This window comes from Simochromis diagramma, unplaced genomic scaffold (assembly GCF_900408965.1).
Source record: "Simochromis diagramma unplaced genomic scaffold, fSimDia1.1 OVJJ01000361.1, whole genome shotgun sequence".
NCBI classification, from domain to species: Eukaryota; Metazoa; Chordata; class Actinopteri; order Cichliformes; family Cichlidae; genus Simochromis; species Simochromis diagramma.
The window spans coordinates 18,207,201-18,222,517 of record NW_024386860.1 but is presented as its reverse complement, the minus strand read 5'-3'; the positions used below and the strand labels follow the sequence as shown (position 1 = coordinate 18,222,517).

General features: G+C 44.4%; 1 protein-coding gene and 1 long non-coding RNA gene across 2 annotated transcripts in view; one reads left to right on the top strand and one right to left on the bottom strand.

Moving 5' to 3' along the window:
- The window catches only part of cpne4a (copine IVa), a 97,610-nt gene that overhangs the window by 68,825 nt on the left and 13,468 nt on the right, over positions 1 to 15,317 (bottom strand). The window contains exon 2 of the mRNA XM_040030895.1: positions 9,909 to 10,100. Within this exon, the coding sequence (XP_039886829.1) occupies positions 9,909 to 10,079 (171 nt within the window). The 5' untranslated portion in view covers positions 10,080 to 10,100. The remainder of the gene's footprint in view (positions 1 to 9,908; positions 10,101 to 15,317) is intronic.
- LOC120732962 lies at positions 1,832 to 2,208 on the top strand. Its single transcript, XR_005695712.1, has 2 exons — positions 1,832 to 2,002; positions 2,130 to 2,208. It is a non-coding gene; the product is annotated as an uncharacterized LOC120732962 (long non-coding RNA).

The window sequence follows — 15,317 nt, the reverse complement described above, 5'->3', positions numbered from 1 at the left end:
TGCTGTGAAAACATCCCTGCACAGTTTCCTTTTAGTGGCTTTTTAAAGTAAAACGTGGGTGTAAGACAAATCACAACCCAACAACTAGAAGAAATGAGCCGACTTCAACAGTCTTTTGTAGCGGACCGTATGTTAGGAACGATGAGGCGCTCAGACGGATCATGTGTCATACTTCCTACTGCCTCAGGGAGGCGCTGCAGAGCTGGAGGGCAAACACGGCGTGACGTGAACTGGAGCCGTCCTCCACAGTCACAAGTGGGTCATTTCAGAGGGAATTCAGCTCCACAAGAAGCTCTGAGATTTCCTCAGAACAAACCTGTCCGTGCATCCAGCAGGTAGTTCATCACATATTTAAAGGCAGGATTCAGGGAAATGTAAATAATTAAAGGCTAAAATGTCATTTAGTGTCCAAACAGAGCAGCGGTGGGAGTGAGTCTGGCTCTAATAAAGGACTGAACTCTTTCTCTCATGCAGGCTCTCAGATAGGATGGCATGGAGGTGCTCGTGGTGACCTGATTCAAAAAGAAGGACAGGCAGAAGTTCTTTCAAATCTAGTGTTTAAATTAGGGAAGGAGAAGGCACTGGAAAAGCACAGGAGGTCATTTCAGCTGTAATTATGACTGAGGGGGGGTGAAAATGACCCACATAAACTCCAGACTGCATTAAAATCACAGCAGGGCGGGTTATATTACAGTTTTTCTCGATTGCTTAAACACTATAACCAGGCCTCTAAACTAAAATTTCAAAACCGTAACGCTACTGTTCAAAAAGCTCACCCATTTCCCTGAACTATAAACACTATTCCCTGCTTTGACACATGACTCACATTTGGTGAACTGTTACTGCAAAACTCTACACACAAATCCCTACATTTTACAGTGCTTACACCATGTAGTCATTTAGAAAGCACTAGCATGCAATAATGTTAACTTAAGTCAGCATAGCTTGAGCTCAATTAGCACACAATTAACCAGGTGGAAACACTAGGAGTCAAAATTTAGCACAAAGGGCCAAATAAAAGGGCCAAAGTCAGCTCATTCAGGTTTGAAACAATGGATCCAAAGAGATGCAAAGGAAGAGGACGTGGTGGAGAAAGAGGACGTGGTGAAGGAGGAGGACGTGGTGAAGGAGGAGGACGTGGTGGAGGAAGAGGACGTGGTGAAGGAGGAGGACGTGGTGGAGGAGGAGGACGTGGTGGAGGAAGAGGACGTGGTGAAGGAGGAGGACGTGGTGGAGGAAGAGGACATGGTGAAAGAGGAGGACGTGGTGAAGGAGGAGGACGTGGTGGAAGAGGAGGAGGAGGTGGTCTAGGACAACAGGAAGGTGGTGGAGGAGGAGGGAGAGGTGGAGGAGGAGGAGGACGTGGTGAAGGAGGTGGAGGTGGAGAACGACGGCGACAAGGAAGGGGAAGAGCAAGGGCAAGAAGACAGTCAGTCTCGGATGAAATTCGAGCCACTTTAGTTGACCATGTCCTTGTCCATGGGATGACTATGAGGGAGGCTGGGCAACGAGTACAACCAAGTTTGAGTCGCTTCACTGTTGCCTCCATCATCAGAACCTTCAGGGAGGAAAACAGGTAGGTGTACTTGCAGTAAGACTGCTTTGTACAGTAACGTTTAAGTTACTGAACTTATGTGTCTTGAGTTTCAGTATGTTTCCATTATTTGCCTGTAAAATGAATGTGTGACAGTTACAGTATGAGTGCTTCTATTTTTGTAGGACACAGAGACGACCACCTGGTGGAGGCAGGTTAAGGCTTTTGTCAGAGGAGCAAGAGAGGGAACTTGTAAACATGGTAATTGCAAATAATGTAATCCGCCTGCAAGAGATGCAAAGGAGAGTGATTGAGGATGATCATCTTTTTCGAGGCATAAATGCCATCAGCCTCTCCACAATTGACCGCATCCTCCGAAAGAATCAATTCCGGATGAAACAGGCATACCGAGTCCCTTTCGAACGAAACTCTGACAGAGTGAAAAACCAACGTGTGGAATATGTTCAGGTATGAGTTTTGATACTGTATAAGGTATTGTGTACCATCACAGCATGGCAGTTTATGCTGCCATTTCAGCACTCTTGAACTGTGGTTCAGGGTACCGATTGACTCTACTGTGTTATGTGTTTTGCAGAGAATCTTTGAGATTGAAGGACGGCCTGTTCCCCATGAAATAATCTTTGTGGATGAGGCAGGTTTTAACCTGACCAAAAGAAGGAAAGGGGGAGGAACATAATTGGCCATCGGGCTATTGTAAATGTCCCTGGTCAGCGTGGGGGGAATGTCACTATGTGCGCAGCCATCAGCCAACGAGGGGTACTCCACCGCCATGCCGTACTAGGACCCTATAACACTATGCTTCTCCTTGCTTTTCTTGATGGTTTAAGACAACATATGTTCCAGCTGGACTACAGGGAACCAGCACAGCCAGAGCAGCCTCACTACGTTGTTGTGTGGGATAACGTCAACTTCCATCGCGCTGCTCTGGTTCGTGACTGGTTTACCAATAACCCAAGGTTTTCTAATATCTTTCTGCCTGCATACTCTCCCTTTCTAAACCCGATAGAGGAGTTATTTTCGGCATGGCGGTGGAAAGTGTATGACCGAGAACCTTATGTCCGTGTTCACCTCCTTCAGGCCATGGAAGAGGCCTGCCTAGACATATCAGTAGATGCATGCCAGGGGTGGATCAGGCATGCAAGAGGATTTTACCCCCGCTGCCTGGCTGGGGCCAATATAGCCTGTGATGTGGATGAGATTCTCTGGCCTGACCCAGACCAAAGACAAGATGCTGAGGTGGGATAATGTTTCTGGTGTGTGTTGTACTGTATAGTACATGAATGACAATGTGCCACTGTACATACATTGGTTGCGTCTTTTGTGTTTCTCATGTGACAAGGTTTGAAGGGGGAATACAACCTGAACTATTGTTTGAGGTGTGCAATCTGTTGTGTTGGTGTTTCTGAATTGTGTTGACTAGGCAAGTTTGTTTTCAATGATAGTTTTGGGAAGCATTGGACAGACTAGGATTTCAGGAAATATGATGAGGGGGTGTGAAAATGACTACAGAAATGTGATTTACTCAAGAAAAACTGTAACACCAGCTCCCCGGGGGGAATAAACCCTGTCTCAGTGGAGCCAAAATGAGCTCTCGTTCCAGCCGCAGGTTGATAAGAATGCGATTAAACGTGCAGGATAACCAAAACAAGGCGCTGAAAGAGGCTAAAACAGCAGCGGCGTTCACAGAGGAGCGTTTCCCCGGAGCGCCGCTCGTTTCCCAGAGAAAGCAGAAGAGGAAAATCTGTTTGAAGTGACAATAACGCACAGCTGCTGATGAGGAGGCTGATTGGGTTTTAATGGCGGTGCCCTCGCCCCTTAATCACTCCATCAGCAACAATCACTCGCTTTGTCTTCCCACTGATGAGCTGACACACTATTAGCACTGATATCAACTGTTTTCTTGTTTACTCAGCAGGCCGGCGGGGGCTTTCAAATAAAGGCAATCATTAAACAATTTAGTCCAAATTTACATAAAAAGAGATTTGAAAAGGAGATGATCTCATTATGACGCTGCAGGAGAGAACGACGCAGGAAAGGCTCCAGCTGGGAGCAGGAAGCGGCCGAAACCTGAGGGCTTCCCTTCATGTCAGACACCAGCACTCAACTAAAAAACTCACCGGGCTGTGAGCAGGTGCTGGGTCCAGGCCGCACGCCACTCGTGCCTTCACGTCGCAGCCGTGCACGGCGCACCGGCAGGATGAGCAAAGGCCTCCCTGGCTGCACACGTCATGATCGGGCACGCTCTCGGGCACGTGCCCGCCGCTCGCCTCTCTCTCAGCGCCGTGCACACTGCACCCACCAAACACTGGACGTGGGATAGACTCACATCATGTCTATAACGGGTCCGTGACCAATACTGGACATTTATACGACGTCCAGACAACCGTGACCCAGCTGTGGCGTCAAGATGCCGTTCAACATTTGAACTTTGGGCCATTTTTTATTGGACGCCTGTGACAGGTGCAGCAAATGATTCACAAATGTAATGTTTGTATTTACAAACATCAGCGTTGTTATCGACATGATACACATGAAGATAATTTATAAAGAAGTGTCAGTGTTGATGTGTTCAGTGCATGTGTTTCCTGTGTTTCTCTAACCGGTTTATTTATTTTAATTAATCAACTTATTTTTTTGTAACCATGTTAAAACTGTTGTTTATTAAAATGTGTTGAAATATTAAAAACATTAAAGTAATAATGGTTGAAGGAAAAAAATTGGAATTCCTTTTAAAGGAAGTACAATAAGTTTAATAAGTGTAAAAAACCATTGGCATTATATATGGTTCATTTTTACAAGTGTCATGTTTTATTTTGAAAAGCGTCGTGAGAGGAAGCAGCACATGTTGGAACTTCCTGTAAAGCTCGGGACATTTCTGCTCCACGTCCATGAAGCAGACGTCCGCTGATCACGCCGCACTCCTTCACACGTCACTGTTACGACCTGTCCCATGTCAGAAGGTGGCGTAGCGTTCCAGATCATCTACCAATAACATTATTTGATTGTGTCAGATGATAATGGAGTCGCGTACAAATGTGTAAACAAAGCTACAGAAAAATAAACCGGTGGCCTCCAGAGAAGACGGAAACATGGCTCAACAGAAGCAGCATAAAAACGGCGTCTATAACGAGTTTGACGTTGAAAAGACGTCCACAACGACCACATGTGGACTATAAATAACCCGAACACGGAGGCCATGCAGACGTCAACACTAGACGTTCAGTAGACGTCCAAAAAAGAAAAAAGACGTTGTCCTGGGGCTGTGCGATATAAGACGTCTATCGTCCGATAACGATATAAATCACAAAAATGTAACATTTCCTGTAAATTCTGTGAATCTCGGGCAGCTCGACTTGCAGGAAGTGTTTCCAGCTGCGCGTCATGTAGCTGGAGTTTTAACCGATGCATGAAACGATACATTTTTAGACATAAGTTGTAACGGCCGCCGTTTTCTTTGTGAGTATTTATTACACGGCGTGCTGCGGGGAGAAGCCTGTTCTAACGTTTGAGTCTACGGTTTATTTTTTAGCTTTTTTACTTCTCATCCGTAAATAATCTGCATCTTTCACGAGATTCAGTTTATTTTGAAAAGTCTCAACAGGATCTTGAGCTTTATTATAAAAGGTTTATGTGGAACATAAACAAGCGGACACGCAATGGTTTTACCATCGTTGTTGCTAACGACAACACATAAAAACAGGCGCTTGTCCGTCCGTAGTGTGGTTATATTAAATATAAGAGAAAGAGAGAACTTTAGGAAATGAATATAACCACTGCAGTGATCAAAACCATGAAAAAATATTGTCATAAACAGTTTATTTTGCCACACTACAAAACAAACGATAGCGTAAATGAAACGATAGACGTTTTTATATCGTCATCAGATATATATGGTTATATTGAACAGCCCTACGTTGTCCTTCAGTGGACCAAATCTGTACGTCCAAAAACTTCTAAAAGACGTCACTCCGGCATCCCTTTGTGAGCAGCTGTTTATCTGCTCAGCCTCAAACGAGTCCCCGATGTGATGAAAACACGAGCTGCAGCTGAGACTCAGTCAGAGAGCAGGACAGTAGAAGGTTATAAACCTGCACACTCGCTCCGGCTTCAGTCGAGTGTTCTGATTCCTTCTGCTGGATCGGTTGGAGCTCCCTCTGAACTCCACTCTCTCTAATGAACTCCAACAACATCTGCCCCCCGGGTAGAAACAATGACCCGGTCAGTGTCCCCAAGATAACAACTGATGAAGAGCCTCCCTCAGCTGGTTTCTTCTATACAATCACTTTACTTTATCCTTTAATCAAAGATCAGCTGATTCTGAGGGGGTCGGGGGGAAGTCTCCTCAGCCTGATCTGTGGTCTCTGTGAGCATGCTCAGTGAGACCGATCCAGTTTATCATAAAAGGTTTCTGACACTGCATAAAGGACAGAAACATCATTTGGAGTGCTGCTTCATTTCTCCTCTAAGTGCAGTGTCGACACACGAGGCTGGAACAGCTGTTCTTAGTAAAGGCGGAGCTTTAAATTACAGCTGTTACAGAAGAGAGACCGTGCAGCCGCTCTTGCTCGGCTCCCGCTGCTCTTTAACCATCGCAGAGGTCATTAAACGTGTACTGCCTGTGCACATCAACTGTGTAAAACCTTCCTGCATTAATAAGACATGAACGAAGCACAGCAGAGGCTCATTTCTGTGTTTACTGTCCCACTGTGTTTGGACCCGACGCCTCATTCGAGCCTCCCGAAAAACAGAATCCACCAGAGAATTCTATCACTTTTCTCCTTCATCATCTGTCGTGTCAATAAGGAAGCTGAGCTGCATCCAAAAATGCTCCTCCAGATGGCTGATATCCGAGAGGAGGAGAAGAGCGCCGCCGCGGAGGGAGAGGACTGTTTTCACTCTTATTATAGCGTCACTGCAGTAAACAGACAACAGCCGTCTGTCACAGGAACACCTGAGTCCAGCTCCAAAGCACCACCTGATTACACACCTGAGAAGCACGTACTTAGGAGTTCTGGTCCAGATCTCACACACACACACACACACACACAACTCTCTCACACACACACTCGTGCACACACACACACACACACACACACACACCTCTTCTCACACACACAACACACAACACAAGCACACACACACACCCTCTCTCACACACAAAACACACACACACACCACTCTCACACACACACACACACACACGCACACACACACACACTCTCTCACACACACACACTCTCTCACACACTCTCTCACACACACACACACACACACACTCTCTCACACACACACACACACACACGCACACACCACACACTCTATCACCACACACACACACACACACACTCTCACCACACAACCAAACAGCACACGCACACACACACACACTCTCTCACACACACACACTCTCTCACACACTCTCTCACACACACACACACACACACTCTCTCACACACACACACTCTCTCACACACACACACACATCACACGCACACACACACACAAGCTCACACACACACACACACACACACTCACACACACACACACACACACACACACACACACACACACACCATTTGCAGGTGGCTCTACATTCGAATGAGGGGAAAATCAGTTTTTATCCACTCCATAACCACTCAGGAGGAAACTGTCGGGTCTGCACTTGAATTCGAGAGATCAAGTCATGGTTTTTGACATTACAGGAAGTGATGTCACGTGTCTGGCAGCCATCGTTTGGGGAAAACTGTATATTCTGACTGGTTGGAGAAAACGTACCTGTTATGGGTGCGGATGCCCGTAGATTTCATGGAACACACCGACTTAAAGCAAACTCTCTGCAGACACTCTGTCCACCATGACACGGGCAACACAAACAGGAAACAGGACACAGGTCACCTTCAAAGTAAAAGTTGGGCCTCAGCTCTTCAACCAACATATTTGACTTTTATTTTACTTCCCCTTGAGCCAGCGATCGCCAGCAACCACTCGCCAACCAATCACATCTTCCCCTCGTGACCGGTGGTTGTATCCCAGTCAGAACGTGTCCATGATGTCGTTTACGAAACCTCCATAAAAGTCATGGACCATGATGCCACACACTGATACAGGAAGCACCATCTTGCTGTGTGAGCTGTGTGAACCAGAAGTGGCCACATGTGCACTAAAAGGTGGAGAATTAAATTATTGACAACCTGTTATAACTGCAGTAATAACTGTAGTAACATGTCAGGAAGTCTGAGTCTAGCATTGGTAAGCACTGATGAGCATCCACCTGTGTCTGTGTGATGCAGTCTGTGTTTAAAAGTGCAAACCGAAGGATAACGTAACAGTGGTGCAGCTCAGCACTCCACCCGCTCCACACAAATGTGGTAAGTTCACTGCAGTTATTTTGTTCAGCTCCCCAAACCTTCACCCTCACCGAGGTTCAGCATCCTCCCTCCACATACGTCCAACCTGTGGTTGAGTCTTTTCATGGACAGCTGCTTGATTTTAGGTCAGTGATGCTGTGAAGGACAGCTTGCTTGCTGCATGTAAAACTCTGCGCTTGCTGTGTCTAATTCCTCTCTGTCGACTGCAGATGGTTCAATACGAAGAACAGACAACACATCAGTCCTGCACGAGCCTTTGAAAATAGATCGATTTCAAAACGCTGTCATTTGTTCTTAAGTCTCTATTGTGAGGTCGGCGTCCCAACAGCTTCTCTCACTTCTCTCTTCTCTCCTAAAAGCCAAAGGCCAGCAGTCCTTCGCTGTTGTTACTCTCAGATCACCAACAGAGCATTTTAAAGACCGGCCTCAGGTCTGAGGTGGCTCGCTTCACTCCAGATGTTTTTAACTGTTTGTTTTTTATTTTGGTTTAATTTTGTTGTGTGGTTATTCTTATCTTTAATGTTCTTACTGCTGTGTTTCACATTTTTTTATTTCTTGTTTTATGGTAATTCTGTGTACTAGAACTGGATTCTCGGAGCGCTGGGATGCAAATGAGCATGCCCAGAGAGCACGTTGGTCCAACCTCTGCTGTTTGAAGATGTGCTGAATGATCAGACTTTGACTTAAAAAGAAGCGAGTAGAAAGCACAGAGGAAGACAACAAAGAGGCTGGTGAGTTTCTCATACGCGGCTCTTTATTTGACTCTCGTTCCTCGCGGCTCGCTTTGTTTATTTCTCAGCTGCTGCTCGTTCACCTCTCGGCACTTTTCAGACCGTTAAAGACTCCTACAGGACGCACTCAGCGAGGCTTCAGGCTTTGAGCTCAGCACAGCCTGAAGGCGCAGAAACAAAAGGTGGTCTAACCTGTCGGAGCTTCACTCCCGCTGCAGGCACTCGGAGCCGAGCAGCCGGACCGATGTGCCTTTAATCAGCAGCACTGACATTAAAGAGGATAATGTGCGAGGACAAAATCCACACAGATGCTAATATCCACTCATCTCTGCTGGACACAAACCGGCCACAGCAACGACGAGCAGAACGAAAGAGGGAAAATGCCCTCGTGTTCCTGCACGCAGCTTCTTCATCTCGGAGTCATTTTTACTATTCCTGCTTCCTACTAATGACCCTCAGGTGTTAGATATCCTCACTCCCAATCCCAACAAGTGTTTCCAAAGCAGAAAGCCTGCGAGCTCACTGAGGTCCGAGAGTCTGCCCACCGAACAGGACCGAAACATCCTCGTGGCTTTCTAAATTATAAACTTCATCAGACAGCATATGTAACATGAACACAATGTTTTTATTTGATGTTTCTTTTTATGTTTTTTTTAGTCTCCTGACAAAAAATGAGCTAAAACTTTAGAGCAACTATTTACATTTTCATAATTTATTTATTTTTTCCACACATAATTGCTTATTATTATTTAAAAATGTATGATTGTTTTATGTTTAGGCGCTAACATGAACTTTTAAAATAAACTAGAGGGTCAGGTTTGAATAGAGATCGTGGTTTACAACGATCACCACTTCTTTTAATGCGCTGGGTTCTTGGTTGCTATGGTAACACATCCCCCTCTTTATGTGGACAGAAGCCGCAGACGTGAGCTTTACTTCCTAATGTCACAGAAACGGTGACAGCCTGTGAACGTGAACAAATGGACGACCTGTTCCTCACTACTTCACTGTGAGACGGCTGCTAGGCAACAACCGAACCTTCACCTTCACCCTGAAGCCAAACTCGAAATCTCCAACCTCAGCTGAGAAACTGGCTGATGTGTGAAGAGATTTTTGAGACGCAGCATCTCAAACTCAAACAAACCCCCAAAATAATGCAAAAACAATCTGAAGCTTTAGCAAACAGGTACAAAACAACAGCACAATGCACCATTAAAACCATTACAAACCACTGTGGTTGTCATGGTCACCTACCTCCATCCACTGTCCGTGGGACTGCATGTTGAGCACAATGCAGGGGTCGGGTTTGGACAGAGCGTCCCGGTCTGAGATCCCTTTACAGGTGAGTCTGAGCTCCACTTTGGTGAGACAGGGACTGCTGAACAAGCCCAGAGAGTTGGCTGCGGACTCGTAGATGTCACTCATGGTGGAGGCGGGACAGGAAGTCTGAAGGAGAAGCAGAAAAGTTCCAGAAAAGGCAGCATTAAGCACCTTTAGTTTAGGTAGTTTAGAGTCCCCGCGTACATTTCGCTGTCAGCCTCAAAGACATGTCTGAACCGTCACCATCGAGCCATTTCTCACTGCAGGAACGATTCATGTACTGACCAGAATCAGTCCTGACCGCTGTCAGGCTCACAAATATCCTCACCAGGGCAGAAACTTCTCAAAACTACTTACAACAAGCACCACTGTTACAATTAGAGATGGCACGATACCACTGCTACTGCTTCAACGTGCTACGGTTATGATCCGAGTTACGCCGTGTCGCAAGTTTTGTGAGGTGCTTTTTTGATATTTAATGGATCGGAATACATTTTTTATTTCTCTCCGATATCCGATCCAGTAATTTACGTCAGTATCAGACCGATACCGATACGTAATATCGGATCGGTCCATCTCTAGTTACAATATCAGTGAAGAGCATGATGAGACTCAACAAAATGCCAGCTCACGAGTCCTCCTGATCCCGCAGTGGAAGCAGGAAGACAGAAAGAGCCAATCACATGGCCAATCCTTGCACCTACCCCGAGTTCCTGCAGCAAACAGGTGCTCAGCATCAATGAGCCTCTGAAGGGCAGTAAGCTAACAGCCACAGAAATGATTCATGCAGCTTTTGTATTGTGAATTCGTACATCATCGCCACTGCAGGATTATTAAATTCTGTTTTTCCACAAACATTTGCTTCCAGCTGTTTAAAAATGGTCACCACTGGATTGTGCTGATTGGACCAAACCGATGCGAGGAATTGTAAGGCAGATTCTTTCAAGCATCCAGCTTGTAATCCTACAGTAACCCCGTTTAGGGAGTTGGGGATATTTCAGCTTTTACAACAGTACAAATACACATCGCTGCAGAGGAACGACCAAAGTAAAAGAGACTACAGGTTAGGGGTGGGCGATATAAATTATATACGATAGAAACTATATAAATTTGGCCAACGATAGAGATTTTGACTATACCGCTCTACCGGGATAGCGCATGTTGATGATGTCAAAAGCATCGCAGCGGCTACAACCATTATCATCTGCAAATTATGGCGGGCGACAGTCATAGCAAAGAGGTGAAGCACTTTTGAAATATGAGAAAGCCAAAAACTGCGCTTCCTCCACTTCCGTAACATCGATTCATTAATGTTGAATTCTCTGCAGCTGTTCTGTTCCCATGTTGTTGCAGTATATTAATAACTAACCTCGTATTGTGGATGAATGATCTCAGTTGTTCTCCAGGCTGAAGTTTGGCCCGTGTACAGCATCCTGCTATGCGATTGCATTTGTCCCTGACCACCAGAATCCCGCACGTTAACTTTTATCGAGTGGAAAAAAGTTGGCGTTCATCCTCCAGCTTCACTGTGCTAATGTTATGCTAAAATAGCTGTGTCGCTAGCAATCACGTAGCACAACATTATATACCAGGTAGTCCAACTTCAGTAACCCTGCAAACCCACTGCTGTTTAGTTTTCTGTCTTTATGTTAGAAGTGGCAGCAGAGCTGTACGTTTGAATTAGTTTCAAAATCTCTGTCAGAACATGCTATGAAATGTTTAGGTGTAAACTAGCGAGCTAACTTCCTGCTAACTTCTAACTCCATTAAATTTAATAAATTCTGTTTTCATGGATGCCTGGATGTTAAACTTAATTGTTACACCTGATAAAGCAGCAACGCTGATGATTTTATTAAAGATGAAAGAATTTAGACCGTTTTTAACTCTTAGTGTTCGTTTGACTTTGGGACCTGAAGCAGACGGAGTTTTGGACCCAGATTACTCCGTGAAGCTCCTCACTACAGCAGCCGTAATGCTCTGACGATCCATCAAGCAGTGCTGCTTACCAAAGTTGTACTAAAACATTTTTAACAGATTTCTGCAGCCAAAATTGGTTCGAGGTCAGTAAGCACAACCAGAATTCATACATAAGGAACACTGTCGATTTTTGAGAAAATTAAAGGATTTTAAGTCCTTATAGTGTGGAAAATACGTTATACAGAAGAAAAGAATATATCACGATATATATCGTTACCACACGTGCTTCAAATTATATCGCGATATGGATTTTAGGCCATATCGCCCAGCCCTACTGGAGTCTAGACAGAAGCATCTCCAATGGAAGAACCCTGGAACCTGATTAAACACAGGAGAGTTATGTTTTTCATTCAGATTCGTTTATGCAATTATATTTGGTCTTAAAATATTTGTTCTTGTTTTTATTCTTTCCCCGGTTGGCAGCGACACACCGACCAGCTGACCACCATAAAACAACAAAAATAGAAGAACATGCCAATAACTGCAAAACACTGCGGCGGCCATCATGAAGTCCTACAGTTACTCACTTAAAAGAAAATAAGTGTTTGAGGAGCCGATAATGAAAAATGAAAGAGAGGAGGACAGATGGAGGACAGGGAGTGAATCAGGAAGTGGAGATGAGTAGTAAGGAGGGAGGCGTGTGGAAAAGCATTTAAACCACTCGAGGACCTGCGATTGTGCCTTGTGTGACACCACCCAGAAAAAACACCTTTCAGAGACTCCAGCTCACGTGTGAAGCTGCAGGATTAACTGAAAGAAGCAATAATATTTTGTTCTGTTCTTTTAAATTAGCTGTGAACGGATTTTGTGAACTTGTGTAAATTGGGGGATGAACTGTGAGGACTTTGTGTTGTAGGTGGAGGTGAGATGGATGTTTTCTCATTGACGTCAGACTTCTGATCATCTAGTGGACGTCAGAGGAACTGCAGCCACGGAGGCTCTGAGCCGCGGCAGCAACACGTGACAATAATTATTCCAGGTCTTTATGACAGACAGGAGAACTTTATAATAACTTTACAAGACATTTCCCAGCCTCAGAGTGATTTCATTTCATCACTGATTTACATATTATAATTGCATGGAAATCCTCCCTGTCAGAGTGGAATGAATGCAACCAGCAGCCAGAGCGAGTCTGCTGAACTGGTGCTAATTAAATCCGAATAAGAGATGATTTTATGCCCGGTGTCATTTTATTCATTACATGCATTTAATTGTATTTGATGAAATAACTCCTATTCATCCAGGACAATCTAATTATACAGTGTAGAAAAAATTACCACATTATGTTCAAAACGATGTTCACATAATTAATTAACGTCTGGACTCGCTGTGCGTGATAACTGACCCTCTCACCGTGACACTGCTCTGATTGAGTTGCTTAATTTGATTATTAGAGACCTGCTTTTATATCTCTGCTGCTGTGAGGAGCCTCGCATCCCGTCTCTAATTATTAGGGCTGCAACGATACACAAAATTCACGGTTCGGTTCGATACTTTGGTGTCACGGTTCGATATTTTTTCGATACAAAAAATGTTCATGCCTTTTTAATTTGTCATTTATTAAAATTATAAATATATATTTTAACTCAAAAGTACAGTTTTTAAATTTAATGTTGCTGAAACAACAAAATAATAAAAATAAATAAATCTATCTGATGGAGAAATCACTCATCTTTGGAACAGAGAGTTTATTACAGAGAAATGGCTCTTTCCAAAATAAAAGCTATACTATACGCTTCTTCTGGGCTATATTCTCAGCAGCATATTAAACATATCAGGTCCCCATAAGGAGAATCATGTGCTAACGGCTGTCTAAATGACTCGGGTAAAGTTTGTAGCATGCGTGCTTGTTGTTTTTGTCTGCTTCCACTTGTCTTTGCACTAGGATGCTGTTGGCGTAAATGTGCAGTCATATTCGTTGTGTTCCCACTAGTGCTGTCAGTGTTAATCTGAAATGACGTTAACGCCACAACACGGCAAATCTCCGTTAACGAGTTACAGCGGATCGCCCCGTGCAACACGTTAACGAGCTAACTGCGCTAACGCAGTAGTTCCCACCAATTGAGCATTGCGTGGCACATCCAACATACTGTTTTACTTTTGTCCATGACGCGCTTACCTTCAGGGTCATACGTCACATGAAAACCAAAATAGTTCCAAACGCCAGATCTGAATGAGGGTGGGGGAGGTTCAATTTCGGGTAGCGTTGAGACAGTTGCCATGTTGCAACGAGCTAAGCTGCGTACTCGCATTCTCAGCGAGACCGGACTTGCCGAGAACGCGAGCACGGACTCGTGATTTGTACAATTGGAACGCCAGCGTACTTGATGATGACTCAGGTCCGGAGTTTTTACTGCCGTCCCCTCTTAATTTAACTGAGTAATCTGTTATGAAGCTTTAATCACAGCCAAACCGATTTACTCAGGAACAAATAAAACACTGAAATAAACCAAACATTAACATTTAGAAGTGATCTAAGTGACTTATATATCATGTTTAACCTCAGTAGTGAAATCTCCATTAATAAAAATAGTGTACATGAATATCTTAATAAAAACAAGCAGGTGAGATGTTAGAACGCTTTTATTTTTATTGTAGTGGACACTCAATGCAATAGACAGCTGCTGGAGTTTGTTTAACCTGAGTAGGACTTAACCCTAATGTGTACACACACACACACACACACACACACATACACATATATATATATATATATATATTAATGAGCACTCTGATCTTCAGCCCCATCGTCTCCTGCTGGCAGATAAACTCCGCCCTGACAGGAAGCCCTTTCTGTTGGGTCAGGACAGAGTGATCGTATCTCCACCTCGACTCCCAACCAATCACTCCATCACCTCCCTCCATTATCCCATCAGCAGCACTCGGGTTGATCTGATTAACCCCGGGCAGAGCGAGGTTTTGGTATCCGAAGCACTTCACAGGAGGAAGTTACACTTATCCTCTAATAAAAATATAAGATATTCTCCTTACACAGCTGGCTCAGGTTACAGCCCTGAGGAACGATGGAAGGAAGGATGTTTCAGAAACAGGACACAGATCTGTTCTTTCTGTGGAGGAGATCATGTTCTACCAATCAATGGAGTTTATAATAGACCAATCAAAGGCTGCTTATGAGTCTTTTTATAGAGCTATTAAGATTCTTATCACTAAAACCACGAAGGAGAATTCTTCACTCAACACCATGCTGCTGGAGAACAAACGCCCTGCACCACACAGACTGACCTACACTGAGCCTTCCACCAGTCCGAACCATCGCGAAGGCCAAACTGGGACTACACCGAGACAGAACACACGTTTACAGAATAACTTTAAGTTCTGTTTTAAAGAACACAAAAGAATAAAAAT